The 27781-nt window shown below is 44.5% G+C and overlaps 1 protein-coding gene across 3 annotated transcripts in view; it reads right to left on the reverse strand.

Annotated features, from left to right (window-relative positions):
• Window positions 1–27781, reverse strand: part of LOC109924162 (NHS-like protein 1) — a 242639-nt gene that overhangs the window by 80489 nt on the left and 134369 nt on the right. The window contains exon 1 of one of the 3 annotated variants that reach the window (XM_048601063.1): window positions 19633–19696. The exons of the other annotated variants lie outside the window; for them this stretch is intronic. Within the exon in view, the coding sequence (XP_048457020.1) occupies window positions 19633–19648 (16 nt within the window). The 5' untranslated portion in view covers window positions 19649–19696. Of the gene's footprint in view, window positions 1–19632; window positions 19697–27781 lie in introns of those variants that run through there. 3 annotated transcript variants of the gene reach the window in all.

Here is a 27781-nt window from a genome sequence, read left to right on the forward strand (position 1 = left end):
TTAGCAAATTTCGCCCCCCAGGATATTGGTACCCCTCTGGTTCAGGTGTAGACCATCCCGTTTGTAGAGGTCCCACCTACCCCAGAATGAGCCCCAATTATCCAGGTATCTGAATCCCTCCCTCCTGCACCATCCCTGTAGCCACGTGTTCAACTGCTCTCTCTCCCTATTCCTCGCCTCGCTAGCACGTGGCACGGGTAACAAACCAGAGATAACAACTCTGTTTGTTCTCGCTCTAAGCTTCCACCCTAGCTCCTTGCATTTCTGCCTTACGTCCCCATCCTTTTTCCTACCTATGTCGTTGCTGCCTATGTGGACCACGACTTGGGGCTGCTCCCCCACCCCCTTAAGGATCCCGAAAAACACGATCTGAGACATCACGGACCCTGGCACCTGGGAGGCAACACACCAACCGCGAGTCTCTCTCGTTCCCACAGAATCTCCTATCTGTCCCCCTAACTATGGAGTCCCCAATGACTAATGCTCTCCTCCTCTCCCTCCTTCCCTTCTGAGCAACAGGGACAGACTCTGTGCCAGAGGCCTGTACCCCATGGTTTACCCCTGGTAAGTTGTCCCCCCCAACAGTATCCAAAACAGTATACTTGTTTTTGAGGGGAATGGCCACAGGGGATCCCTGCACTGTCTGCCTGTTCCCTTTCCGTCCCCTGACTGTAACCCATCTACTTTTTTCCTGTACCCGAGGAGTGACCACTTCCCCGTAACTCCTCTCAATTACCCCCTCAGCCTCCCGAATGATCCGAAGTTCATCCAGCTCCAGCTCCAGTTTCCTAACACGGTTTCCGAGGAGCTGGAGTTGGATGCACTTCCCGCAGATGAAGTCAGTGGGGACACTAGTGGTGACTCTTACCTCCCACATTCTACAGGAGGAGCATACAACTGCCCTAACATCCATTCCCACTGTTCTGAATTCCCAAACAGACAAATTAAAAAAAAAAGACAGGAAGAGGAAAACAATCATTCACAGTTAGTTATTAATGTCACTTTATAATATCTGTTTTCAGGGGAATTGAAAATCAATCATTTTTATGTCAAAGGCAGAAGAAATTAACTGACACTGGAATTACGTGGAAAAATTTAACATTTCAGCTGCTGAGACTTGAAGGAAAATGAGCCCATTTGTAAAGTTCAGCGGAAACATTCCTCATGGAAAAATGGGGAACATCTCTCAGGAAGCAGAGACAAACGGAAATCTTTCAAGAAGCATGACTTCACAGAAGGTCTGGCAGCCCTGAGTCACTCAGACTGAACTGCATTGCGTGTGCTGAGCGAGAGGGTTACAATCCAACAATTACATCCTCACACAAAGGGTTAGGGCCCCCTCTCAGCTGCAAGTAGAGTTAATAACCCTTTGGCACGGTCCTATCCACTCTCTCTCCAGGTCACGCCAGAAAAACTCAGGCGAGAAAGCACAAGGGGATTGAAAGATCAGCTGTTTGATTGTGTTCAAGCATTTTCATTTATTAGTTGCAAACGTTGTTTTTGGAAAAGTGGTTGCAAGGGAATAAAAGACTGTTTCACTAAATCAAGTTGTCTGCCGTGTAGACTTGGAATTGTTATGTCCGAGACTTCCAGGAATCCGTCCCATCAGAGTTGGTGACTCTAAGCCCTCTGCTCGCGCATGTGAGAGTGTGTCCGTGTCCATTTGTGCAAGTGTGGGTGAGATGTGTGTGTGTGTGTGTGTGTGTGTGTATGTGCGCGTGCGTGTGTGTGGGACTGTGCATGCATGTGCCCGAGTCCATTAGGGTGTGAGATAACAAGGTGTAGAGCTGGATGAACATAGCAGGCCAAGCAGCATCATAGGTGCAGGAAGGCTGACGTTTCGGGCCTAGACCCTTCATCAGAATCAGCATTTCTGACGAAGGGTCTAGACCCGAAACGTCAGCCTTCCTGCTCCTACGATGCTGCTTGGCCTGCTGTGTTCATCCAGCTCTACATCTTGTTATCTCAGATTCTCCAGCATCTGCAGTTCCTACTATCTCTCTCCATTAGGGTGTGTGTGTGTCTAGGACATGTATTGTGCTCACCCATTTGTGCGTGCATGGGTGCAATGCGTGTTTGTGTCCAGCTCAGTGATAGAAATCTTTCTAATTTCCCTTTTACTTGCATGAGCTAACCAAGAACTTCACTTTAAAGATAAGCTGATTGGTTCTTTTTATGTCCTGAGTGAATCAGAGGGTGCAGGAGGAACTGGTAATACGGTTTCAAAACAAGCACCTCGGCACCCCCCTGTCCCATTGTTTTCTAAATGAATTGCTCAGGGTTAAGAGCCAACCAGCTGTAGAAACCAGTCAGCCAGCTCCAAGGAGATGAGGAGAAAGCCATACCTCCTCTGACAACAGAAAGAGAGGTTCATTGACCCGTGATCTGAGCTGAACAGTGAAGCTTGACAAGGTTTCTGGTAATGTAGTGGCACTTATACTGTACTTGAGAGTATGTTGCCCTCTGCGAGTCCATGACGGAACACAACAAAAGAAGAGGAAAGAATTCAGGCTGTCTGAAACAGCAGGTGCACCAACATATTCTGTTCTTTTCCTTCCATTCACCTACCCACCCACTGATTCCTCACATCTGGCTTCACTCTCCTGAAGAAAACCTGATGAAGTGTTGCAGCACAACTCAAACTTTCTGTTTCTCCTCTTCACTTTTATGAGTGCCCTCAAAATCTCTCACTGAGGTAATTGGTGGTTTTTGAGCAACGTGACCAAGTTAGAACACCAGTCCAGGCACTGAGCACAGTCAGGCTAGTTGACTACAATGGTCATCACAAGCTGCTTATCCATCCACCCATACCATGCCTCCAAGAGGTTGGCTAGGGCATTACGGTTAAAACTGTGGAACTTTGGACTGGAGTCACACATCCGACAGGTGAGGATGCTACATTTTCTTTGTCCAGATATAATAGAATTATTGCAGTCTCCATGGCAACATCTCAGCCAATCAGATTCAACTTGCCAACCAATCAGCCCTCTTTTCTCCCAAGGTATCAATTGTTGCAACCGTTTGAAATTTGGTATTCTTGCACTTGTCCTGAAGACTGCAGGACAAAAAGATCAGACACCACTGAAGTGCAAAGGAATTTCTTCATCCAGTGGGCAAGCCTGAGGGGCTGAATGGCCTACTCCTGCTACTATATTGCATGCTCTTAATAGGCAAATTATAAAAGGTCAGACAAAAACTGTTTCCAGTTGTCGAGGGGTTAAGAATGAGTGTTCACAGACAGGAGAGTAAATGGTAGAGATTTAGAACAGAGGGTGGCAGAAACATCTTCCCAAAGGGCGTTGCAAGGCTGTGAAATTCACTTCCGGAATTAGTGGTCAAAACAGAAACTGTATCAACTTTTGAGATGAGATTATTGAGTAACTGGATGAAGGAAAAGAGGAGTAAGGGATACAGGAACAGGGCAGGCATATGTGATTCCGGAGTGTGTGCACGCTCCTATCCAGGGTTGAGGCTAACCATTAAAAATGGCTGTTGTGATCCATCTGTTACAGCAACAGCTGACAGGAACAGGAAGAGAGTTTTGGTAGGTGTTAATGTAAAAGCTCTTGATGAACTGTCAAACAGTTGCAAGTGCCGTTTCTTAAAATAGTCTTCTGCAAAAAAATCAGCAGGAATAGAGGCTTAAAGAAAATGCTCAGTTTGGGTCTACGCAGGACAAAAAAGGACATTCCCTGAAGGAAAATCAAAACCAGGCAAATGACACAGAAGTACACGGGGTCTACCGAATCTCAGGGAAAGCAACCTGTACAAAACTCCAAATGCAGTCAGGACTTAGATGGCCTTACTCCCAATGGATTTGTGTGTCAAACACAGGCAAATGGGACTCATTTAGTTTTGGAAATCTAGGTTGACATGGACGAGTTGGACCAAACCATCCGTTTCTGTGCTGTATGACTGTACGGTTCCTCCCAGATGTATTTTTGGCCCTGGTGACCTTATGTACATCTATTGAAGCACCCAGCACTTGAGATGAAAGTTTATAAGCAATACTCCAATCTTGTGCATAGCTGCACAGTGCTCCAGCTAGCAGAGATCTTATCCACAAACGCAGCGATGCTGGAAGTAGGAAACACAGAAGTCAATTTGTATACAGCAAGCTCCCCACATATGGAGACCGGAACCAATCAGCTGCCTCGGTGACGCTGACTGAAGGGTAACTATTGGTCAGGATCCTGGCTCTTCCTCAAAATTATGCCATGTGCCTTTTAAAAGGGCTGATGGAGACTTATTTATGATGACACCTGAAAGACAGCACCTCTGGCAGTGGAACACTCCCTCAGTACTGCACTGGAGTGTCACCCCAAGATCTTTATACTCTAATCTCCCCAGTGGTACATGAATCCACAATCTTCTGACTAAGAGACGAAGTGTTACTAATGGAGCCACAGTTAATGAGCTTGTCCCCTTTAAGCAGTTCCCCATTCTCCTCACGGTGTTTATTCCATCTGTTTTGTTGCTGCCTGTTAAGTGCTGGCACAAGGCCGATTAGAACATTACATCAAACTCTGCAGCTCAAGTTGAGCTACATCTGCAAACTGTTAGGGCTGGCAGATTTAATTTTCCACACTCTGTTCTGAAGAAAATGCTTTATTTTGGGGAAAAATGTTGCAGAATCACCAGTAAACCACAGGCATATGACAACTTACAAACTAATGGCCAGCAGAGGATTACCATTAACTATATTAGAGTCATAGAGTCTACAGCATGGAAACAGGCCCTTCAGCCCAACTTGTCCATGCCGCCCAGTTTTCACAGTTAAACTAGTCTTATTTGCCTGCATTTAGTCCATATCCCTCCATACCTATCCCATCTATGTACCTGTCTAAATGGTTTCTTAAATGATGGAATTGTAGTCGCTTCCATCACTATCTCTGGCAGCCCGTTCCACTCACCACCCTCTGTGTGAGAAAAACTGCCCCTCTGGACCCTTTTGAATCTTTCCCCTCTCACCTTAAACCTATGCCTTCTCTTTTAAGACTGCCTCACCAGGGAGAAAAGCTGTTGATTATCTACCTTACCCATGCCTCTCATGATTTTATAGATCTCTATAAGGTAATGCCTCAGTCTCCTACATTCCAGGAAAAAGTCCCAGGCTATTCAACCTCTCCTTATAACACAAACCTTCCAGTCCAGGCAGCATCCTAGTAAATATTTTCTGCACTCTTTTTAGTTTAATAATATCCACCGCATTTGGAAATCATTAGCTTCCACTTACATTCCATGGTTCACAATCTTAGTCTATCTTACAGCCAATGAAACAGTTTTCTTTTGAAGTGTCACCGATAACGTAGGAAATGCGATAACCAATTTGTACACAAGAAGCTCAAACAAACAACAACGTGACAATGAAGAGATCATTTTTGTTCAGAAATGTTGGCAAGGATACTGGGCTGAGCACCCTATGCTCTGCATTGAAGAGTCCCATGCCATCTTTTATGCCTCCTGACAATCTTCTGACTGAGAGGCAAGTGTTCTACCCACTGAGCCACGGCTAATGTCCATGGAACTATATAAAAACTCTTCTTTGGTCCTTGTGACACAGTAGTTGTCTCTTATGTTTAGGTCCCTCCTACACAGATATGTCACAACACATCTGAATAGGTCAATTTGAAAATATCTACAAAGAATCTTTCTTTGAAAAGCTGCTCAGGTTGGATGTCCACTGAAGTTTTCAAAAAGGCGATTGGGAAAAGGGTAATTACAATTCTGTTAGGCAAGAACTGGGTAACATAAAATGGGAACAGATGCTGTCAGGGAAGAGCACTATTGAAATGTGGAGATTGTTTAAGGAATGCATACTGCGTGTGCTCGATATGTTTGTCCCTAGCAGGCAGGGAAGATGCGGTCGAGTGAGGGAACCTTGGCTCTCAAGACAGGTTGAACGGCTGGTTAAGAGGAAGAAGGATGCTTATGTAAGGTTTAGGAAACAAGGAACAGAAAAGGCTCTAGAAGGATACAAGTTATCCAGGAGGGAGCTGAAGAAAGGGCTTAGGAGAGCTACAAGGGAGCATGAGAAAACCTTGGCAGATAGGATCAAGGAAAACTCCAAGTCTTTTTACATGTACGTGAGGAATAAGAGAATGACCAGAGAAAGGGTAGGGCCGATCAAGGATTGTAAAGGGAATTTGTACATGCAGCCTAAAGAGATAGGGGAGGTCCTTAATGAATACTTTTCTTCAGTATTCACAACTGAGAGGGACCTAGTTGTAGAGGAGGACAGTGTGAAACAGGCTGGTAGGCTAGAGGAGGTCGATGTTAGTAAGGAAGATGTACTAGGAATTTTGAGGAACTTGAGGATAGATAAGTCCCCCAGGCTTGATGGGATTTATCCAAGGATTCTATGGGAAGCGAGGGAAGAGATCGCAGGGCCTTTGGCAATGATCTTTTCGTCCTCACTGTCCACGGGTATAGTGACGGAAGATTGGAGAGAAGCAAACGTCATTCCCTTGTTCAAAAAAGGGAATAGGGATAACCCCGGAAATTACAGGCCAGTTATTCTTACGTCAGTGGTGGGCAAATTACTGGAAAGGGCTCTGAGATAGGATTTATGATCACTTGGAAAGGCACAGCTTGATTTGTGATAGTCAGCATGGATTTGCGAGGGGTAGATCATGCCTCACAAACCTTATTGAATTCTTTGAAGAGGTAACCAAACACGTGGATGAAGGTAGAGCAGTGGATGTGGTATACGTGGATTTAAGTAAGGCGTTTGATAAGGTTCCCCATGGTAGGCTCATGCAGAAGGTAAGGAGGCATGGGATAGGGGGAAATGTGGCAGATTGGATTCAGAATTGGCTGACCCTTAGAAGACAAAGGGTGGTAGTGGACGGAAAATATTCAACATGGTGCTCAGTTATGAGTGGTGTACCACAAGGATCTGTTCTGGGTCCTCTTCTATTTGTGATTTTTGTAAATGATTTAGATGTAGGAGTGGAAGGGTGGATTAGTAAGTTTGCGGACGATACGAAGGTGGGTCGAGTTGTGGATAGTGCAGAGGGTTGTTCTAGGTTACAAAGGGACATTGATAGGATGCAGAGCTGGGCTGAGAAGTGGCAGATGGAGCTGAACCCTGAAAAGTGTGAGGTGATTCATTTTGGAAGGACAAACTTGAAAGCAGAATACAGGGTTAACGGAAAGATTCTTGGCAGTGTGAAGGAGCAGAGGGATCTTGGGGTTCATGTCCACAGTTCCCTGAAAGCTGCCACCCAGGTGGATAGAGTTGTTAAGAAGGCGTATGGTGTGTTAGCTTTCATTAATAGAGGGATTGAGTTCAAGAGCCGTGAAGTTATGCTCCAGCTATACAAAAGCCTGGTTCAGCCACGTCTAGACTATCATGTCCAGTTCTGGGTGCCTCATTACAAGAAAGATGTGGAAGCGTTGGAAAAGGTGCAGTGGAGATTTACCAGGATGTTGCCTGGAATGGAGGGAAGGTCTTACGAGGAAAGGTTGAGAAAGCTAGGGCTTTTCTCTTTAGAACGACGAAGGATGAGAGGTGACTTGATAGAGGTGTACAAAATGATCAGAGGTATAGATAGAGGGGACAGCCAGAGACTTTTTCCTAGGGTGGAGGTAGCTATTACGAGGGGGCATAGTTTTAAAGTGAGTGGAGGTAGATATAGGGGAGATATCAGAGGTAGGTTCTTTACTCAGAAAGTGGTCGGGGCGTGGAATGCATTGCCGGAGAGGGTAGTGGAGACGGCCTCATTAGGGGCATTTAAGCGGCTATTAGATAGGCATCTGGATGATAGTATAAAGTAGGGGTGGAGGTTAGATAGACCTTAGGATTAGGGTAAAAGTTTGGCACAACATTGTGGGCTGAAGGACCTGTACTGTTCTATGTTCTATGTTGACAGGTTTTAGTTGTGTAATGGTAGGGAAAGTTGTGTAGCCCAAGGCAGATAAATGAACTTGAGATGCAAATCATTCTGCTTGAATGACGCTTTGACGAGAGGGGCTGAATGGCCTCCTCCTGTTCCAATGTTTCAAACACTTTTTATCAAAGGGCGATGCCAAAATGCCAGAAATACTCAGCACTTCTCACAGCACCTGTGGTAAAAGGTAGAGCTAATCTATCTATCTGATGATCTCTTGTCAAAACTGTGAAACATTAGGATAAGTCTCGGGCAGGTAAAAGGGAAGAGAGTGAGACAAGAACAAAAGGAAAGATCGTTATTAAGACAGAAAATGGGAGCATATATGACAAAGGAGTTTGTGGTGCAAGGTCAAAGGTTGTAGTAACGGTACAAGTCAGGATACAGAAGGAATGTCTAGAGGATGTATGAATAGCAAAACAATGGCCAGCCACCATCCAAAACCAAAAACAAGATTAAGACTGAAACCAGCAAAGAGAAAGATAGAGAAAACTGTTTGAAACTGTTAGTCAGCTCCTTGACTTCCCCAGGAGACTAAGGAAATTTGGCATGTCTGTAAAGAGTCTTAACAACTTTTATAGATGCACCATAGAAAGCATCCTATCTGGATGCATCACTGGATGGTATGGCAACTGCCCAGGATTGTAAGAAAATGCAGAGTCATGAACACAGCCCAGTCCAACATGCAAGCCAACCTTCCACTGACTCCATCTACACTTCCCGTGCCTCGGAAAGGCAACCAACATAATCTCTTCCAACTTTTTCTGGTGGGCAGAAGACACAAAAACTTAAACACTCACACCAACAGACTCAAAAACAGCTTCTTCCCTGCTGCTTTCAAACTTCTGAATGGACCTCTCAAATTTTGGATTTAATGTTGATCTCGCTCTTTGTGCGCCTTCTCTGCAGCCATTACATTGTATTCCTCATTCTGTTCTATTACCCTGATGCACTTTTATGGTATGATCTGCCTGTACTGCACACAAAACTTTTCACTGTACCTAGGTACATGTGACAATAATAAATCAAATGAGGCTGTAAAGAGCTTCATCAAAAGATGAGATGCTGTTCCTCTAGCTTGCGTTGAGACTGATGGGAACACTGCAGGAGGCTAAGTATACAGAGGCCAGTGTGAGAGTAAGTTGGCAAATTAAAGTGATTGTTGGCTGGAAGTTTGAGGTCATGCTTTGTGGCCTGAATGGAGGTATCCGCAAAGCAGTCACTCAAATAAAAACAGCAAGTGCTGGAGAAGCTCAGCAGGTCATTTGTTCAGTTCATGACAGGCTAACATCAGAAACCATTAGTTTTGTTCTCCGTTCAGCAGAACCTATGATGAGCATGTTTGTTGAAAAAGATACAGTTCAGAAGACATCAGTGTTGAGTTTAAAAGTAAATTTAGTTTCACTCCTAGAAAAGGGATTCAGGGCAGTTTAGGGAACAAGTCAGCTCAGCAGAAGGGTTTAGTTTGTGATATGTTCAAGCCAGGAGAATAAGATTAGAAATCTGTAGGTTATTAGAAGTAGAATTATAGAATCCCTACAGTATGGAAGCAGGCCATTTGGCCCGAGTCTACAATGACCCTCCAAACAGCAGCCCACCCAGACCTATACTCCCTACCTTATCCCTGTAACCCTGCATTACCCATGGCTAATTCACCTAGCTTGCACATTCCTGGACACTATGGGCCACTTAACATAGCCAATCCACCTAACCTGCTCATCTTTGGACTGTGGGAGGAAACCGGAGCACCCTGAGGAAATCCACGCAGACACGGGGAGATGTGCAAACACCACACAGACAGTTACCCAAGGCTTGAATCAAACCCAGGTCCCTAGCACTGTTATGCAGCAGTGCTAACCACTGTGCCACCAAGTGCTCAGGCTCTCAGATTTGTGATAAGCTCATATCAGCAAATTTGGAAAGGGCTCACTGATCAGTTTCCACGGTCCATGTCAAAGAATATGGAAGGATTTGGTTAAGTAGAATCCTAAAGAATTGAGGTTGAGTGGCAGCTTCTCTAGATTTGAATCTTTGTAATGGACAGTGTTTGGAAGCACATTGAAACATTGTTTTCCTGTGCATTGAGAGATCATTCTAAGTGCCATCTATAATTAGATGACTTGCTTCTTAAAATTTCTTCTTTGGTGTAATACACTCCTGTTGCTAAAACAAATCTGCAGCCTCATATGAATACATCTGAGTGACTGACCACCCTGCTAACTAACTAAACAGAAACGCTCACATTGGGGAGGTGATGGCCTAGTGGTATTGTCGCTGGGCTGTTATTCCAGAGACCCAGATAATGTTCTGGGGACCAGGGTTCAAATCCCACCATGGCAGATAGTGGAATTTGAATTCAATAAATATCTGGAATTAAGAGTCTAATGATGACCGTGAATCAATTGTCGGGGAAAAACCCATCTGGTTCACTAATGTCCTTTAGGGAAGGAAACTGCCATCCTTACCTGGTCTGGCCTACATGTGACTCCAGACCCACAGCAATGTGGTTGACTCTTAACTGCCCTGTGGGCAATAAATGCTGCCTAGCCAGCGATGCCCTCATCCCATGAATGAATAGAGGAGAAAAAAAAACCCACATGTTCAAACCAGATTTCATTTTGAGTTCCAATTTGTCCAGTACTACCATCAGCTGGAATCATAACAACCAGATTGGAATATATTTGGGAACTGGGAGATCAGTGGAATATGAAATTTGCCTGGGCAGAACAACAACTTAAATTTAGGTAGCACCTTTAAGGTAGTAACACACCCCAAAGTGCTTCACTACAGAATTATAAAAGACTGTACAACACTGAGCCACATTGAGATACAGTAAGGCAGATGCTAAAAGCATGGTCAAACATACAGGTTTATGAAGGTTCTTAAAGGATGAGGTAAAGCTAGGGTAGAGAGCTGTGGGGAGGGTATTCCAGAGCTTGAAACCTTGGCAATGATGGACACAGCCACCAACAGAAAGTACACAAGGCCAGAAGTAAAGCAGCTCAGAGATCTTGTGTAGCTGGACAACATTACAGAGATTGGGGGAGGGGCAGTGCAGGCCATTGAGGCATTTGGAAACAAGAATGGAAATTGTATAATCAAGATGATTCTTAACAGAAGAACGAGGAAAACACTCTTACTTAAATAGAAGGAAAATAGTGTGCATTCAGAAAATGATAGTGATCTGGGGATTCCCAACTGACAATAAATTGAAAGAATTGTAACAAGGCTTGGTAGCACCGAGTTTGTTGCAATAGATTAAGTGATCATCATTGAGCCAAAATAGTGAGCTAGTCCTGCCACTCTATGAATCTCTGCAACTTCACTTCACAGAATTAATATGATTTTTACAGAAGATGGTAAGGGGGAAGTGGTAATGTCACTAGACTAGTAATCCCTCACTCCAGGTTAGCAGGATGGTGAAATTTTAATTCAATAAAAATCTAGAATGAAAAGCTGGCCTAATAACGATCATTGCCCTAAAAACCCATCTGGTTCCCTAACGCTCTTCAGGGGCTCTAGCCGACAAGAAACTGCAATGTGACCAATGTGGTTGACTCTTCACTTCCCTCTGAAATGGCCTAGCAAGTCATTCAGTTCAATAAATGGTGGCACATTCCATTAATGAATATAAAAAGCACATTGTATCTGCACCAGCTCTCCAATTGAGCCACACACCTGGTGCTATTTCCAAATTCTCCAAGTAACAATGCACATTCACCCTTTTCAGCAAACAGTCTAACTCCCAATTGAAAACCTCAAAAGAGTTTCCGCATCCCAGATGCTGCATGGAAAAGATTTTCCTTTTCTCAGAGTCATACAGCATGGAAATAGACCCTTCGGTCCAACCAGTCCATGCTGAACATCATCCCAAAATAAACTAGTCCTACCTGCTTGCTCCTGGCCTATATCTCTCCAAACATTTCCTTTCATGTACTTACCCAAATGTCTTTACATGTTGGAGTTGTACCAACGTCCACCACCTCCTCAGGAAGTTCATTCCACACACAAATCACCCTCTGTGTCAAAAAATGTGCCCCTCATGTCTTTTTTTAAAATCTCACTCCTCTCACCTTAAAAATGTGCCCCTTAGTCTTGAAATCCCCCATCCTAGGGAAAAGACAACTACCATTAACTCTATATATACCCCTCATTATTTTATAAACTTCTATAAAGGTCTCCTCTCAACCTCCTATGTTCCAGTGGAAAAAGTCCCAGCCTATTCAGCCTTTCTTTACAGCTCAAACATTCCACACCCAGCAACATCCTGCTTCTTTTACTTGATACTTCAAATCTATGCCGTCTTGTTCTCGATGCTGTCACAAGTGGGAACTGTTTCCCCTCCACTCTGCCCAGTCCGATTGGGGTCCAGTTACTGTTACATTTAGAATACAATCAAAAATTCTGTGAATGGCTGTGGTAATTGCAATACTAAAGGGATAGTGCGATCATAAAGGTACAGAAGACGACTACAATGATTGGATTGTGAGGAAAACAGAAGCTGGGGGGTTGGGGTTGCAGAATGCAGAACTAATCAGCTGAAGCAGTAGGCCAATGAGTGAGTGTGGAACCAACTCTCTGGGGAAATGGTAGAAGCAGAGAGTATGGATTCATTCAAATGCAAATTGGAAAGATTTCTTTCAGGAAGCAATATTTTGGAAATCAATGAGGGTAATTTGAGGCCTCATATATGGTAAGTGTAATAAAAGCAAAACACTGCAGATGCTGGAAATCTGAAATCAAAAACAGAGAGAGGAGAAAATTAACATTAAACATTAAATTTAGCATCAGAATCAAACGAGAGTCATAAAAGGACCCAAATGTTAAGTTTGTTTCTCTCTCCACAGATGCTGCCAGGCCTGCTGAGTTTCTCCAGCACTGTTGTTTGTATATTATCTAGAGTAACTGTAGCTTGATTTCAAGGAACAGGTAGCTTCGGATTTAGGATACCCAAAGCATCATAATTTGAGGTCTCCTATCATCATGTTTGGGTCTGCTGTACACTAATTGAAGGAAGACAAACTGAAGACTGAGGCCTCAAGTATTTCCGAAAAAAAGATATGCCAGCGAAGCCTGTCATTGTGCGCTCCTCTGGACAAACATACAAGAATGTTAACTTTCTAAGGGAGCCACAGGTCACACTGCATGAGAAAAGGGGGTTGATTAGTTGACAGGTCAACCGGGATTGTTCGACATATTGCCATGGAGAATGCAGCAGGCTTTTGTTCCAGAGATAACAAGGTGTAGAGCTGGATGATCACAGCAGGCCAAGCAGCATCAGAGGAGCAGGAAAGCTGACGTTTCGGGCCTAGACCCTTCCATGTGCTTTTGCTAAATTCCAGAATGTAGCAATGCCAACAACATGTTTCTTTTGCTTCAGAGTCAGGTCCCTGCCAGTGAATTTATGTATCTTCCAGCAAGCACAAAGCAGTTGCATTGTGAGCCCGGATGATTATCTTAAAGTAGTTGTTAGCATGATTTTTAACAGAGATGCAGGAGCCCTTGCAATCCTAACTCAGTGCTGAATAGTCAGTTATGAGCTTTCACTCTCATCCTCCGCAATACAATGGGCCAAACTGTCAGTCATGGACATGGGCAGAATGGCTACTGCCTAATGGTGCGTGATTCCAATGCCCAAGGTGTCTAAGCCAGAATTATATAAACCTCGGGACAGGGTTTCACCAAGACAAACGGCAACATGTATGGTACACTTTTAGCAGCTCCAAGATATTCCAGTGGTATTCTAGGCTTCTCTACACCACATTCTAATCTAATAGTAGATCTGCCCAGCCCAACCTTAAATCCTGAGATCCTTTAAATACCTTCAGAAGAAGCTGAATAATTCACAGGGTGAGTGACAAAATTCCTCAGCTGGAGATATTTATCATATTACACAGCTTCCACTGGGGTACTCTACTTATAAACAACAGGTTTTCAACCAAATCGAACATGCATTTCGGTTGTCTCATTGCATAGAACCAGCTCTCTGTTGACGTTGCTGTTTAAATGAAATGCTTTCCCCACCACATTCTCCCTGCGATAATTGACGATGTAAAAGAGATTGAGCACGAAATTCCTTGACGTGCAAGAGACGGAAGGACCACATGGTCTTTCTCTCTTACAATTAATCAGTACAACAGCTTGCCCTTGATGGTTACGATTAAGGTATGGCAGCTTTGTCTGAACACTGTATGGGAGATGCCATCCAGATATTTCTTTCACGAAAGCAATATTGGCAAGGACATCGAGGACAATTCTGCCACTTTTCATTTAAATAGCATCTTGAGAAGTTTTACATCCATCTGAGAGATGTCCAAAAGGCAGTGCAGCACTCCCTCCTTACTGCACCAGAGAACAGAGGGACCTAGCGGTTCCAGTACATAATCCTGAAGTTTGTGTCACATATGGACAAGACAGTCAAAAAGGCGTTTAATACGCTTGCCTTCACTGCTCAGTCCTTTGAGTATAGGAGTTGCGAAGTCATGTTGAGGTTGTACAGGACATTGGTGAGGCCTCTTTTGGAATACTGTGTCCAGTTCTGGTCGCCCAATTATAGGAAGGATATTATTAAGGGAGGGTTGAGAAGAGATTTACAAGGATGTTGCTGGGTATGGAATGTTTGAGTTATATAAGAAAGGCTAGACAGGCTGGGACTTTACCCACTGGAGCATAGGAGGTTGAGAGGTGACCTTACAAAGGTTTATAAAATCATGAGGGGCACAGATAGGATTAATGCTAGGTGCTTTTCACTAAGGTAGGGACTTCACGACTAGGGGGCACATTTTTAAGGTGAGACGAAAGAGATTTAAAAAAAAGACATGAGGGGCAAATCTTTTTACACAGAGGGTGGTTTGCATGTAGAATGAACCTCCTGAGGAAGTGGTGGATGTGGGTACAATTACAACGTTTAAAAGACATTTGGATAAGTACATGAATAGGAAAGGTTGGGAGGGATATGGGCCAGGAGCAGGCAGGTGGGACTAGTTTAGTTCAGGATTATTTTCAGCGTGGAATGGTTGGACTGAGGAGTCTGTTTCCGTGCTGCATTACTCTATGATTTTGAACTCCTGCCTTGACTAAACATTCCAATCTATATTGTCAAGTGGGATTCAAACCCACAACCTGCTGAGTCAGGTGACAGGGCCATTCACTGAGCCACAGCCAGATACGTGAATTACTCCCAAACATGCCAGGTTTGGCCTTGAATCTCCCATTGTTCAGGAGAAACTCTGCACTGAAACCCAGCACAGCATGCACTCGGTTGGAAGTTGCTAAGGCTCACAGCTTCATGCAGGTTCCACTGAGAGTATCATTCTACGAGTCAGTAAAGATATCAGGTCAGGTCAGGGTTTATCTATCTCATCCATCAGTTCCACTGTCCTCTCGCATCACGTGCCAGGTAATTAAAAAGGCAACAGAGATCTATTACAACACCAGGCAGTATCAGTGTGCGACAGGTAGCAGCAGTATGCAAGGCTATCAATTATTTACAGAGAAGAACCAGAACCTGCTGTGCAACAACAGGCAATCAATCCCCATTTTCTAGTTATCGTGGAACAAAAACACTGTTGTCAAATATTTTCATCAGGACAGAATGGCAAGAATTCAAAATCTCAAACAGAACAACAAATTATACAGCATGAGAGAAGGTGACTGGTTGGAAAGTAGCCTTTGATTGGTGCAGAGATAGTAGGAACTGCCGATGCTGGAGTCTGAGATAACAAGGTGTAGAGCTGGATGAACACAACAGGCCAGGCAGCATCAGAGGAGCAGGAAAGCTGACGGGTCCAGACCTGAAACATCAGCTTTCCTGCTTCTCTGATGCTGCCTGGCCTGCTGTGTTCATCCAGCTCCGCACCTTGTTATCTCTGATTGGTGCAGGTGTTGCCATTAAGAGACTAGTCAATTGCCAAGCTTTTGGTTAAATTTAAACAAGACATATTGACTCTGAATGGTCAAAGCATTGCAAGAGAAACTTTTATCATCCACATTCAAGTTCTGGAGGAACTCCAAAAACACGGGAAACCACAGAGCTCTTGCCAATATTTGTAGAGTTTTTATAGCACAGAAAGAGGCCATGCAGCCCACTGTGTCTGTGCTAGACACATTCTCCATCACTTTGCCATAGTTTTGTATGCCGAGGAATTTTTAAAAAAAAATTTAACCTATTTTTGGTACAGGTTAATATCTGGACATTACCGAACAGAAAAAGGTTTAGATCGAATGTCAGAATTTGATGTGATCCAGGGCAACAGCAGAGGACTGGGTTAGGGAAGATGGTTCTGGCTGCAGCTCCTGGACCTTGAAATAATGACAGATGACAAGTCCATTCAGTCCATCCAGAAAGAAACTAGAATGCCTCCCCTACTGCAGCATCAAATTACTCCTTGTATGATGCCTGGGATTTAGCCAACACCCCTCTACCTGAAAATCCATTGTTTTGTGCAAAGGATGTTTGGAAATGATATAAAGCACTTGGTGACATCCTGTATTTAGGAAAGGCGACATATAAATGCAATAAGACATTAGTGATAAATATTAGAGAGTCAACAAAAAAAGTTATCAAATTGATCTGTGGTAAGGTCCAAGAGAAAGCACAATGTATCTCAATACCAGATGACAATAGAATGTAGCTCTAACAATGGGGGAGCAGCTTCATGAAGGGGTGTTGGCTGGTATTTCACTCCATTGATGAATGAGGAAATCCAAAACACAGTGCGCAGTAAAAGTCAAATCTCCCATAAGTGGCAGAGCATTGCAAATACCACATAAGGCCCTTGTCCGACCACAATTAGAATACCATGAACAGTTTTGGGCCCAGGAGACATTTACTGGCACTGGGGACAGGAGTCACGGGATATAGGGAAAAGGCAGGGAAATGGAGTTGAGAATTAACGGATCCAACTGAATTCCGTGGAGCTGACTCAATGGGCAGAATGGCCTAATTCTGCTCCCACATCCTTCACTAAGGTCATCCCTTCTGGTCATGAGAATTTCTCAGTTTCACTGAAGGTTAGAACTAAATGACTTGGGTATTGAAATTGTGTTTTTCACGACCACAGAAAATCTCTAAATACTTTTCAACCAATGAGGTACTTGCCCCATGGGAAACACAGGAGCTAAACTACACACAAACAGTGAAGTGACAATGGCCACCTAATCTATTTTTTATGATGTTGATTGTGGGATAAATATAGGTCGCGAGGGCACAGAGTTATGGTAAGAGGGGAAAGATTTAAAAGGGACCTGAGGGGCAATTTATACACACTGAGGGTGGTGCATGTATGGAATCAACTGCTAGAGGAAGTGATGGAGGTAAATTACAACATTTAAAAGACATTTGGACAGGTACGTGGATAGGAAAGGTTTAGAGGCATGTGGGCCAAACGCAGGCAGATGGTACTAGTTTAGTTTAGGAAACTGGGTCAGTACGGACAAGTTGAGCTGAAGAGTTTGTTTCTCTGACTCTATGACCTTTGAGGGTACTGGAGTGAAACAGAATGCAATGGACTGTAGGGGACTTGCTGACCTTAGTTCCTCATGTTAATTAAGAAAGAGGGAACAGGTGCTATGTAAAGGAATGTGATGCATCGGTGTCTCAAAGGGTTGCAGCACTTGCATTTACAACAATTCCTCAAATCATTCGGAGACTCCAGGGTGTGGGTGGGGGAGCAAACTAGAGGGTATAATCTTCTGGGGTTTTGCCTCCCACGGGCCCAGGGGCCCCCAAAGGAGCTACCTGCCGGCCCGCCACATCCCATCACCCCTCCGTTACAGGTCAAACATCAAGAGGGGTGGGAGAGGGATGAGGAGGCCATTCATTGGCTGTTTAAGGACCTCAACAGGACCAAAGGTGAGAAGGCCACCTGCTGCCACCCATGCCCGTAAAATGAGCAAGAGGTTGGGTGTGGGCGAGTAGGCAGTGGGCAGGAGTTTTACAGCTACAATTTACTCAATCACCCTATCTCCAACACGGCAGGGGCTAGGGGGAGAGGAGAAGTGTGTAAAATTCCCTGCAGTGCTTTTATTCTGGCAACAAAGGCAATCTGCTCTCCAATTCAGACCAGAGTACAGCCTGGTACTCGGCATACATGGAATCTGAGGAATGTTGGGAAGAATCTCTGTACTCGACAAACAACTGTTTGACGGGATGTAAACAAACCCCTTTCTACTCTCACCCAAGGCTACAACCCATCCCTGCACAGTGGAACAAAAATGTCAGACTGCTTTTTACTTGACATTGCATCTGGAACCACACAGGCCTCTTGCCACTTTATGCTCCCGTGCCTTGCGGTAAGGAACAGCTGTGCCTGGGATAGCAACCGGAGACAGGGGATGTTGGGATTAGGATGGAAAGGGGGAATGGGGATGGTCTATTGCTTTACAAGACTCCACACAACTTCTGCAGCGACTGTCACACTGTCCAATGTTGATGTCGAGCAACAGAAATCAGGCCATCGCAGTTTCAGAACCCAGTGTGAAGTTGACTGCTGTTATCTTAGAGAGGGGGCAGTGGAGATTTACCAGAATGGGACTAGAAATGAGAGAATAGAGTTCTGTTAGGAATCTGAAGGAGCTGGGATCCTGGGAGCAACTCAGAGTTCTCTTCCAACTCAAAAAAAAACTGGCATCATCACTGCGATTTTAGACAAGTACCAGCCAAATATACTATACCCATGATTTTTGCAAATGAAGCCAAACTAAGGCCAAGGCCAGGCATGTTCTCTGGCATTATTTCAGGGGAAAAAACAAAGGGATCTCATGCTGTTGTCTTGGCTCAACCAGTCTCAATTAAAAACACATGATATGGGTTGCGGGTCATGGGAGCTTGCTGTGCACAGGCTGACTGAAGTATTTTCTACATTACAACAGTGACTACACTTTGAAAGTATTTCTTTGGCTGTGAAACATTCTGGGACATGCTTAGGTTGCAAAAGGGAGTGTTAAAAATGCAGGTTTTTCCTTTCTAGTTCCCATTCAGTGAACCCTGGGGAAGTGTGTGTGGGTGGGAAGGAGGCAAGCTTTTACTAATGGTCTCCATGTCTCCAGCCCCTGAAGGGTGCAAAGGACAATGGAGGGCCAGGGCATCCTGCAGTTTCACAGAGGTGGCAAAAGGATAGAAGTAAGGGTGGTGGGGAGACAAGGAAGGGGAGAGGAGGAGGGAGGAGAGAGACGCAAGTAAAACAGTCACAAATGTAAGCCAGCAAAATATAAGCCAATCCTGTTTAGCGAGTGCACTCAGGAAACAGACCTCACAGACTGCAAAGGCTGACATGGCAAGCCTATGTAAAATATTATACCATCTTGCACTTTATACACACAAGCTATTAACAGCACAGGTTGCAGCAATGAATACATTCACCACTGATTCAAAGACAACCCCCAGTAAAAAGGATAGTCTTAACACCATAACTCGATGAATAAATACAGATTACAAGGAGCTGGAAAGGATTAAACCCCTCCTGCGATCTCTCTCACACAGCCCTACAATCCAGATGCTTGAATAAAACAGGTTCATGGTGTCACAATACCTTTCTCCACTTTAGGTAAAAGCTGACACAGACACTCAAATAAAAATTCTTAGCCTAACGTCAACAATACTAGTTTCCCAGCGACCGATTCAGGAAAGTTTCCAGGAGGCTTCCAGAGGTCAGATTGATCCTGTTAAGAACCCAGTAGCAATTTTTTTTAAACTTAGAAACAGAGCTAAGAAGAAAGTTAAACTCCGCACTTTGGTTACCTTTCAGACAGAACATCTTGGAAGCATTTTGAAGAGAAGGACTTGTGGCAGACTTGCTGGTCTGTTGATGATCTGTTGAGGGATGAGGGAGAACTCAAGCATACTGATCGAGTTCACTCAATGCACCAGGAGACTAGTACAAGAACATAGTCCAAACCAGCTGCACTGCTGTCTGACCCCCTTGAAGCTCACGCCCACTATTGTTTGAAAGCCTGAGGGATGGGATGGAGTGAATTGGGGTGTGGAGCAGGGGCAGAATAAGTTGGAGAGTCTCCGTGTTCAGCCTATCTGCGTTCCTGTTAATGGAATGTATGCCTCCTCCATGCTCAGTGCTTTAACACAGGAAAAACTGTCTGGAGGCTGGCACTCCCACCTCGGCTCACTTCATCCCTCTGATAACAGAAATTGCCACTTCTGCTCCTGGCTTTTATTTCAGATTTACAGCATCTGCAGCATGTGGCTGTCGGAGCAGCTGGGCCCACCCACCCAAGGCGGAACTGCTCCCCACCACCCCCCCAAAAAAACAACATAGCGACCTGACAATCGGTTTTCGTGCTGGGAGTTGAGGGATAAGTACTGAACAGGACGCTGGGGAAAACGGCTCTGCTCTTCCTCAACAAAGTGCCGACTGGATTCTTCAATGTCTGCCTGAGGGGGACAGACAGGGCCTCAGTTTAAGGCCACATCTGAAAGATAGCATCTCTGACAGTGTGGCATTCCCCCAGTACTGCACTGAGCCAGTCAGCTTGGATTGTCTCTGCGGTAAATTCAGACCAAATGAGACATGGATTACTCTATCAGCACCCACCTTCCTCAGGAAGGGTCACCGGTCCCGAAATGTTAACTCTGATTTTTTTTCTTCACAGATGCTGCCAGACCTGCTGAGCTTTTCCAGCAACTTCTGTTTTTGCTCCTGATTTGCAGCATCCGCGGTTCTTTCGGTTTTTATTCAGTTGCAGATCCTTCCCTACCCTCTGCCTCACTGACTACAGTGGTTGGCTCAGTGGTTAGCCCTGCTGCCTCTCAGCGCCAGGGATCCTCCCATGGGTTGGAATGTAAGGTAAGAAGTTTCAGAATCCACACCACCCCCTCCGCTTGACTGCTGGCTGAACACGTAGCCCATTGGCTCACCACTGGATCATAAAAGCAGCTCAACGGGTTTCAGATGGGACCTGCCCAAAGATGTTGGGGGGGGGGGGGGGCTTTTTGCGCTAAGGATGCTCACTGAGAGGAGTACATCACTGAATCCAGGATGTACTGTACTCTATCTGGGAGCCAGGCTCTCAGTTAAGAGCTCAGGTCAAACTCCTTCGGGTGTTGGAGATCGGGTTTCTAGGTGCAGGATTTTGAGCTGTTAGTTATCATTCACCGATATGCCCTCTGGCCCAACTCCAGCTTAATGGCCAATGGCGCAGTCACAATGTTCCAGCTCTCTGGCACTCCCTCTGCCTTGCTACCTCCCTAGCCCTTTCAGAGCCCTCCTCTTTGATCATGACCTGATCCTCTCTGCAGTCACCTCCACTTTCCCTTCTCCTGTCCTCCAGTATTTCATTGCAACTTTAACATTCTGCGTTTTGAGGCGATTCCCTAGGGTGTGGTCAGCCTTCTGGCATTGCAAACTACTACATTAATTCCAGACCATTTTCTATAAATATCTCTCTATTAAAGTTAAAACTGAGTTACTCTCCCAATTACCACAATTCAACAGCAAATCATCACCGAGACTGTTGTTATCAAAACCTCAATGTATTTTTGAGCCATTTATAACCAAAATTATTCTGATGCTGCTGACAGCATTGTTACTTCAGAATAAGGAGATTTGCATTCCAGTTCTAACTCACTCAACCTTTCATTGAAGCACAGAAGGTGTGTGGCATGGTGGAAACATAGAAAATAGGAGCAGGAGTAGGCCATTCATCCCTTCAAGCCTGCACTACCATTCAATATGATCATGGCTGATCATGCAGTTTCAGCATCCCACTCCCGCTTTCTCTCCAAATTCCTTGATCCTTTTAGCCGCTAGGGTCACGTCCAGCTTCCTCGTGAATATATCTAATGAACTGGCCCCAATAGCTTCCTGTGGGAGAGAATTTCACAGGTTCACAACTCTGAGTAAAAAAATTCTTCCTCATCCCAGTCCTGAATGGCTTACTCCTTATTTGTAGACTGTGGCCCCTAGTTCTGGACTTCCTCAACATCAGGAACATTCTTCCTGCTGTTCCTGCATCTAACCTGTCCAGTTCCATTAGGATTTTATATGTTTCTATAAGATCCTCTCTCATTCTTCTAAATTCTGGCGAATACAAGCCCAATCGATCCAGTCTTCCCTCACATATCAGTTCTGCCATCCCGGGAATCAGGCTGGTTAAACTCCGTTGGACTCCCCCAGGAGCAAGAATGCCCTTCCTCAGATTAGGAGACCAAAACTGCACACAATACTCATGTTTTTTGGATGAGGCCTGAGGTGCCTCGTTCAGGTGCATGTTAAAGATCCCACTGCATTATCAAAGTTGGAGTGTGAAATTCTCCCAGTATCCAGGGCCCTGAATCAACCCTCCTCAAAATCATTCCCTCAATCAACTCCACTCGAACTTTCATTCATCTATTCATTGTGGGATCTTACTCTGCGCAAACTGGGCAACGTAACAAGCCTTTGCATTTCGAAAATAATATACATGGTGCTCAGAACTTTTCCACATTTCAAAGAGTTATTTGGGTAGTCGATAAATGCAGTTACTATTTAAATTTACTATTCAATTTAATACTCAGTGACAACTGTAGAATTTTCAACAGAACAAGTTTCATTCCCGGTATCACGTCAATATGTTCTTCAGAGGAGTTTACACAGCGCTCTGGCACAAAGTGTTTAAACAGATCAAAGATGCTCTCTCGCTTCTTATAATGGGTTAAATAGCTTTTGGAAAGTGAATGTCAGTTCTTAAATATATCATGAATGTGGCTTGGTGGAGAAGCCTAAATCAGTGAGTGTATCAGGAGGATAATTTGAGGTTGGTTGGCTCGCCGAGCCGGTTTGTTGTTCCACAGACGTTTCGTTACCGTGCTTGGTAACATCCTCAGTACAGCCTCTGATGAAGCATCGGTGTGTTTTCCCTCCTGGTTTTTAAACTCTGGGGTCCGTTGCCATGGATTGCCTCACTTCCGGGTTTCCTCCGTAGTGGAATGTATAATGGGGTCGAGTTCAATGTGTTTATTAATAGCCTGCTTCGTGGAGTGCCATGCTTCCAGGAATTCTCGTGCTTGTCTCTGCCTAGCCTGTCCCAGGATCTTGGTGTTGTCCCAGTCGAAGTCGTGGTTCTCCTTGTCCATGTGGATTGAGATGAGTGAGTATTGGTCGTGTCTTTTTGTAGCCAGTTGGTGTTCATGTACTCTTGTTGTTAGTTTCCTTCCTGTTTGTCCGATGTAGTGTTTCTCGCAGTCTCTGCAGGGGATCTTGTAGATGACACTGGTCCTGTCCATGGCGGGCAGTGGGTCTTTAGTTCGGGTGAGCACTTGTCGTCGGGTTGATGTGGGTTTGTGTGCCACTCTGATGCCCAGCGGTCGTAGAAGTCTTGTGGTGAGTTCTGACGTGTTCCTGATGTAGCGTACTGTGATGAGTGTGTCGGGGCATGTAGGATCTTTCTGATGCTGTTCCTGTAGGCATCTCCTGACCCAGTTCTTTGGATATCCATTATCCTTGAACACTTGAAAGAGGTATTCCTCTTCCGCTATGGAGGAAACCCGGAAGTGAGGCAATCCATCGCAACGGACCCCAGAGTTTAAAAAGCAGGCGGGAAAACACACCGACGCTTCATCAGAGGCTGCACTGAGGATGTTACCAAGCACGGTAACGAAACGTCTGCGGAACAACAAACCAGCTTGGCGAGCCAACCAAACTCAACACCCACAACCCGAGCTACAGATCTACTCCAAAACCTTAGGGAGGATAATTTATTGCAACTTGAATCTACTTTTAGCAACTTTCAATTGAGGTTTTTGGAGGCAGGGCACTGTCTCTGGATCCAGACAGACTGCCAGTGGGTTACTTAAAATACACACTTAAATAACAGCCACAGCATACAGCAATGTTCTGCTGAGATGTTCATGGTCAAATAGTGACTCCTTTGTTCTGATGGTCCGTGTCACCCAGGACAAATTACCTTCCTTCAGCAGTTTCCGCTATGCAGGAAAGGCAAATAGAGTGCTGAGCCACACCTCTCAAAAACAAACCATAACATCACAAGATATAGTGGCAGAATCAGGCCATTCTGCCCACTGAGTCCGCTCCAACATTCAATCAAGGCTGATCTGTTTCTCAGCCCCATTCACCTGTTTTCTCCCCTTATTAATCAAGAACCTGTCTGTCTCTCTCTTAAAGACATTCAATGACTTGGCCTCCACAGCCTTCTGTGGCAATGAGTTCCACAGACTCACCACCGTCTGGCTGAAGAAATTCCTCTTCAACTCAGTTCTGAAGGGTGGTCCCTTCTCTCTAAGGCTGTGCCCATGCCCCTAATCTATCCTACTGTGGAAACATCTACTCCATGCCCACTCTATCCAGGCCTAAAACACAGAACAGTACAGGCCCTTTAGCCTCTCAGTATTCTGCAAGTTTTAATGAGATCCTCCCTCATCATTCTAAGTTCTGAGCACAGACCCAGAGTCCTCAACCACTCCTCATAGATAAGGCCTTCATCCCTGGAATCATTCTTGTAAACCTTCTTTGGACCCCTTCCAATCACAGCACATCCTTCCTTAGATATGGGGCCCAAAACTGCTCACAATATTCTAAATGCGGTCTGACCACAGCCTTATACAGCCTCAGCAGTACATCCCTGCGCTTGTATTGTAGTCCTCTTGAAATAAAAGCAGACATTGCATTCCCTTCCTAACTGAACCTGCATGTTAACCTTAAAAGAATCCTGAACGAGGACTCCTAAATCATTTTTAAAAAAACCCGAAAGAACTGCGGATGCTGTAAATCAGGAACAGTTCTGAGAAAGGGTCACCAGACCCGAAACGTTAACTCTGATTTGTTTCTTCACAGATGCTGCTGGACCGGCTGAGTTTTTCCAACAAGTTCTGTTTTTGGTCCTTAGTCCCTTTGTGCTTCAGATTTCCCAAGCTGTCCCCCATTCAAAAAAAAAATAGTCTACACCTCTATTCTTCCTACCAAAGTGCACAACCTCACACTTTCCCAAGTAACAGATCTCAAGCCAGATGAATGAAGGATGATTCTAGTCACCAATCCTTTTCTTGACAATAGCTTTATTTAGAGAATGCAGCATTGTAAATGCCTGCATTTTAATCTCCATGTCGCGCAGCCTCTCTTTATTGTGAATAAACCAAATCAAACTAAATTGAATCAACTGAGCCAAATTAAATCATACTAACAACTGACAGCCAACTCCAGGTGCACTGCAATCAACCTCTTTATATGATTTCAAAACAAACAAATTGAACCAAATTAAAAGGCTGAGAGCCTCTCAAAGGGGCACTGTAACTAAGGTCTCAAAGGAAACTTGAAATTTAAATCAAAGCCTCAATTGGCAGCCACTTCAAGGTGAACTGTAATCAGTCTCTCATTTTTTTTCTAAATTAAATTATTTTTAAATCAACCCGTTTGGTCACAACACACTGAGCACCTGTCTGAGCAGTTGATGAGCAAACAGTGGAGTCGGACAAGTGTGTTTCCTCACCGTTTCTCAGGGTGACACCCAATAGTTACACTGCTGTGTCTGGGGCACTGCCAGTTGTAGCGGACCAGCCCATTGTGGATGCTTCCCTTTCCCGAATTTCAGGCTTGATTTAGAAGAAGGGAGTGCACGTAACTCACAGAACACAAGGTGAGCTGTTTGGATGGTCCTATCGGTGGGGAAAGCTATCAGCAGCAGTGCAACTGAGCCAATAGTTGTTTCTTGTCTATTCCAAATTTGAGGTGAGCATCGTATCGTGGGGGCTGTCTAATGGAGATTTTAAAAAAATAACTTTAAACTATAAAACGGAAAGACGCTCAAGTTTCTAGATGATTCCAAAATAGTAGATAAATATGAAATTAAATGGTTTTTGTGAACCTTGCCAGAAAGAGATATTGCTGAAGCTTTTCATCTCATCAGGACAAATGTAAGAATGCCAAATTACAAAACCGTCACAACAATTTGCATTACAGGGAAAAACGTGCTGATTGGTTAAACTTGATTCTAATTGGCTAAGGTCTTGCCAAAGAGGAAAAAAGGGAAACACAGAAAAACAGGAAGAGGAGTAGGCCATTCAGCCCTTTCATTCTCTTCTGTCATTCAAAATGATCATGACTGATCATTCAATTCAATCCCCTGTTCCTGCTTTTCCCCATATTTGTTCATTCCTTTCATCCTAAGGACTATATCTACCTCCTCCTTAAAAGCATTCAATGTTTTGGCCTCAACAACTTCCTGTGGCAGAGAGTCCCACAGGCTGTATGTGGCCCAGGTTCAGATCCCACCTGCTCCACAGTTGTGTCATTATGGATCTGAACATGTTGATTAAAATAACTACAGTCAGTTTCCTGAACTATAGGCTCCCCATGCAATTTTAAAAAAAAGCATGCACAAATTGAATATGTTCCATCTGTTTGCAGACAAGAAGTTCCTATGTACAATGCTGCTCCAGGTAAGCACAGATGAGCCATGTTATGAGGTAGATTGATTACCTTAAATGGATTGTTACTGCAGCTACTGGCACACTCAGGATTTATTTTGCTAATCATTTTCTGAATGTTCGGGTCACTATTGTGCTCCCCTCCTTCTACAAAGGTGAGGTACCACCATCATGTGCCGAGAGCAGTTTGGTACAATACAGTAACTTGTTAGGTCTTCTGACAGCTGTTGAGGAGTAACTGCATTGGTGTGGCACTGGCGTTACGTGTGGGTCTAGACTCGGTACAAAACGGCAGGTTTCCTTCTCCCAAAGCACTTCAGTGAACCACGTGGATCTCAATACCACCTAGTAGTCTAACTGACAGATTCTTTAAACTGAATTCTGAGTCTCATAGCGCCATGGTAAGATCTGATCGCAAGGCATGCAGGCCTCTAGATTACAATCACAGTAACAAAAATGTCACACACAAAATCACACAGGGGAACTAGATTTATTCTTAAGGGTCAGTTGAGTTCAAACAGTTCAGTCAGTGCCACTTGTATGTTCACCAGTTTATACCTGATCACCACTCCCCAACCCACTCCCACCACTCTCCGAAACCAGTTCCCAAAATTTCTAATTCTGTCAAAACTTCCAAACTCCTTACACATCCACAGACAAATTCTGACCTTCTAGCCCAATTCTCTATTTTAATGTTTTTGTGTTAATCTATTTTCCTAACCAACCTGTTCAGAGATGTTATTGCACACCACTGGAACAGCTGGGATGTGAACCCATTCCTCTCAGATTAGGCCAGGTGTAGGGACACTACCACTGCACCAAAAGAGGGCGCAATTCTCTCTGTATGAGTGCTTTAGGTAATTAATTAAGCAATGTCCCTCACCTCTGCATCTTAATTAACATGCCATTAACAATATCCACCTGAGTGATGCCAGATTCAATGCTAGTATACAGTACGTTTGCTGGGCTTCTCTTGCACAATGCGAGTGCCCCTACCTGCTAGAAAACCCAGTTTCAATTCCCATCTTCACTAGAAGTGTGCCATATTGTATCTGAACATGTCAATTAAAATAACTACAGTCAGTTAGCTGACCTCTGCCAGGCTCAAGGTTGGGAGATTAATCCGCCCTCTGCTTCCTTGGGGTTCTGGGGGAGGGAACATCACATTCTTGTGCCTTACAGATACCAAGTGACATTCCTCGGACAGGGATGTGTGCAGTCACAGGGTGGGGACAGGATTAAGACTAGGCTCGAATATGATGTTTCCTAAGTGGCATAGACAAGAACACGTGGTAAATAAAGAATAGGTAACAGAGGCTGACCAGAGCAATTGTGCTGGGGACCCTGCGGGTGTTAGCTTGACGTTAGTGGGCTTGACCAGAGGGGACTGGGATTGGGGAAGGGGGGGAGAAATGGTGTGCTAGGGTCCCTCCTCCTAACCCCAGGTGGTTATACCCTGCACAGTCACTGAGTGCAGATAAAATCTGTGGCTCACTGGGCCCCCAATTTGTACAGG

This window comes from Rhincodon typus, chromosome 9 (assembly GCF_021869965.1).
Source record: "Rhincodon typus isolate 14 chromosome 9, sRhiTyp1.1, whole genome shotgun sequence".
NCBI lineage: Eukaryota > Metazoa > Chordata > Chondrichthyes > Orectolobiformes > Rhincodontidae > Rhincodon > Rhincodon typus.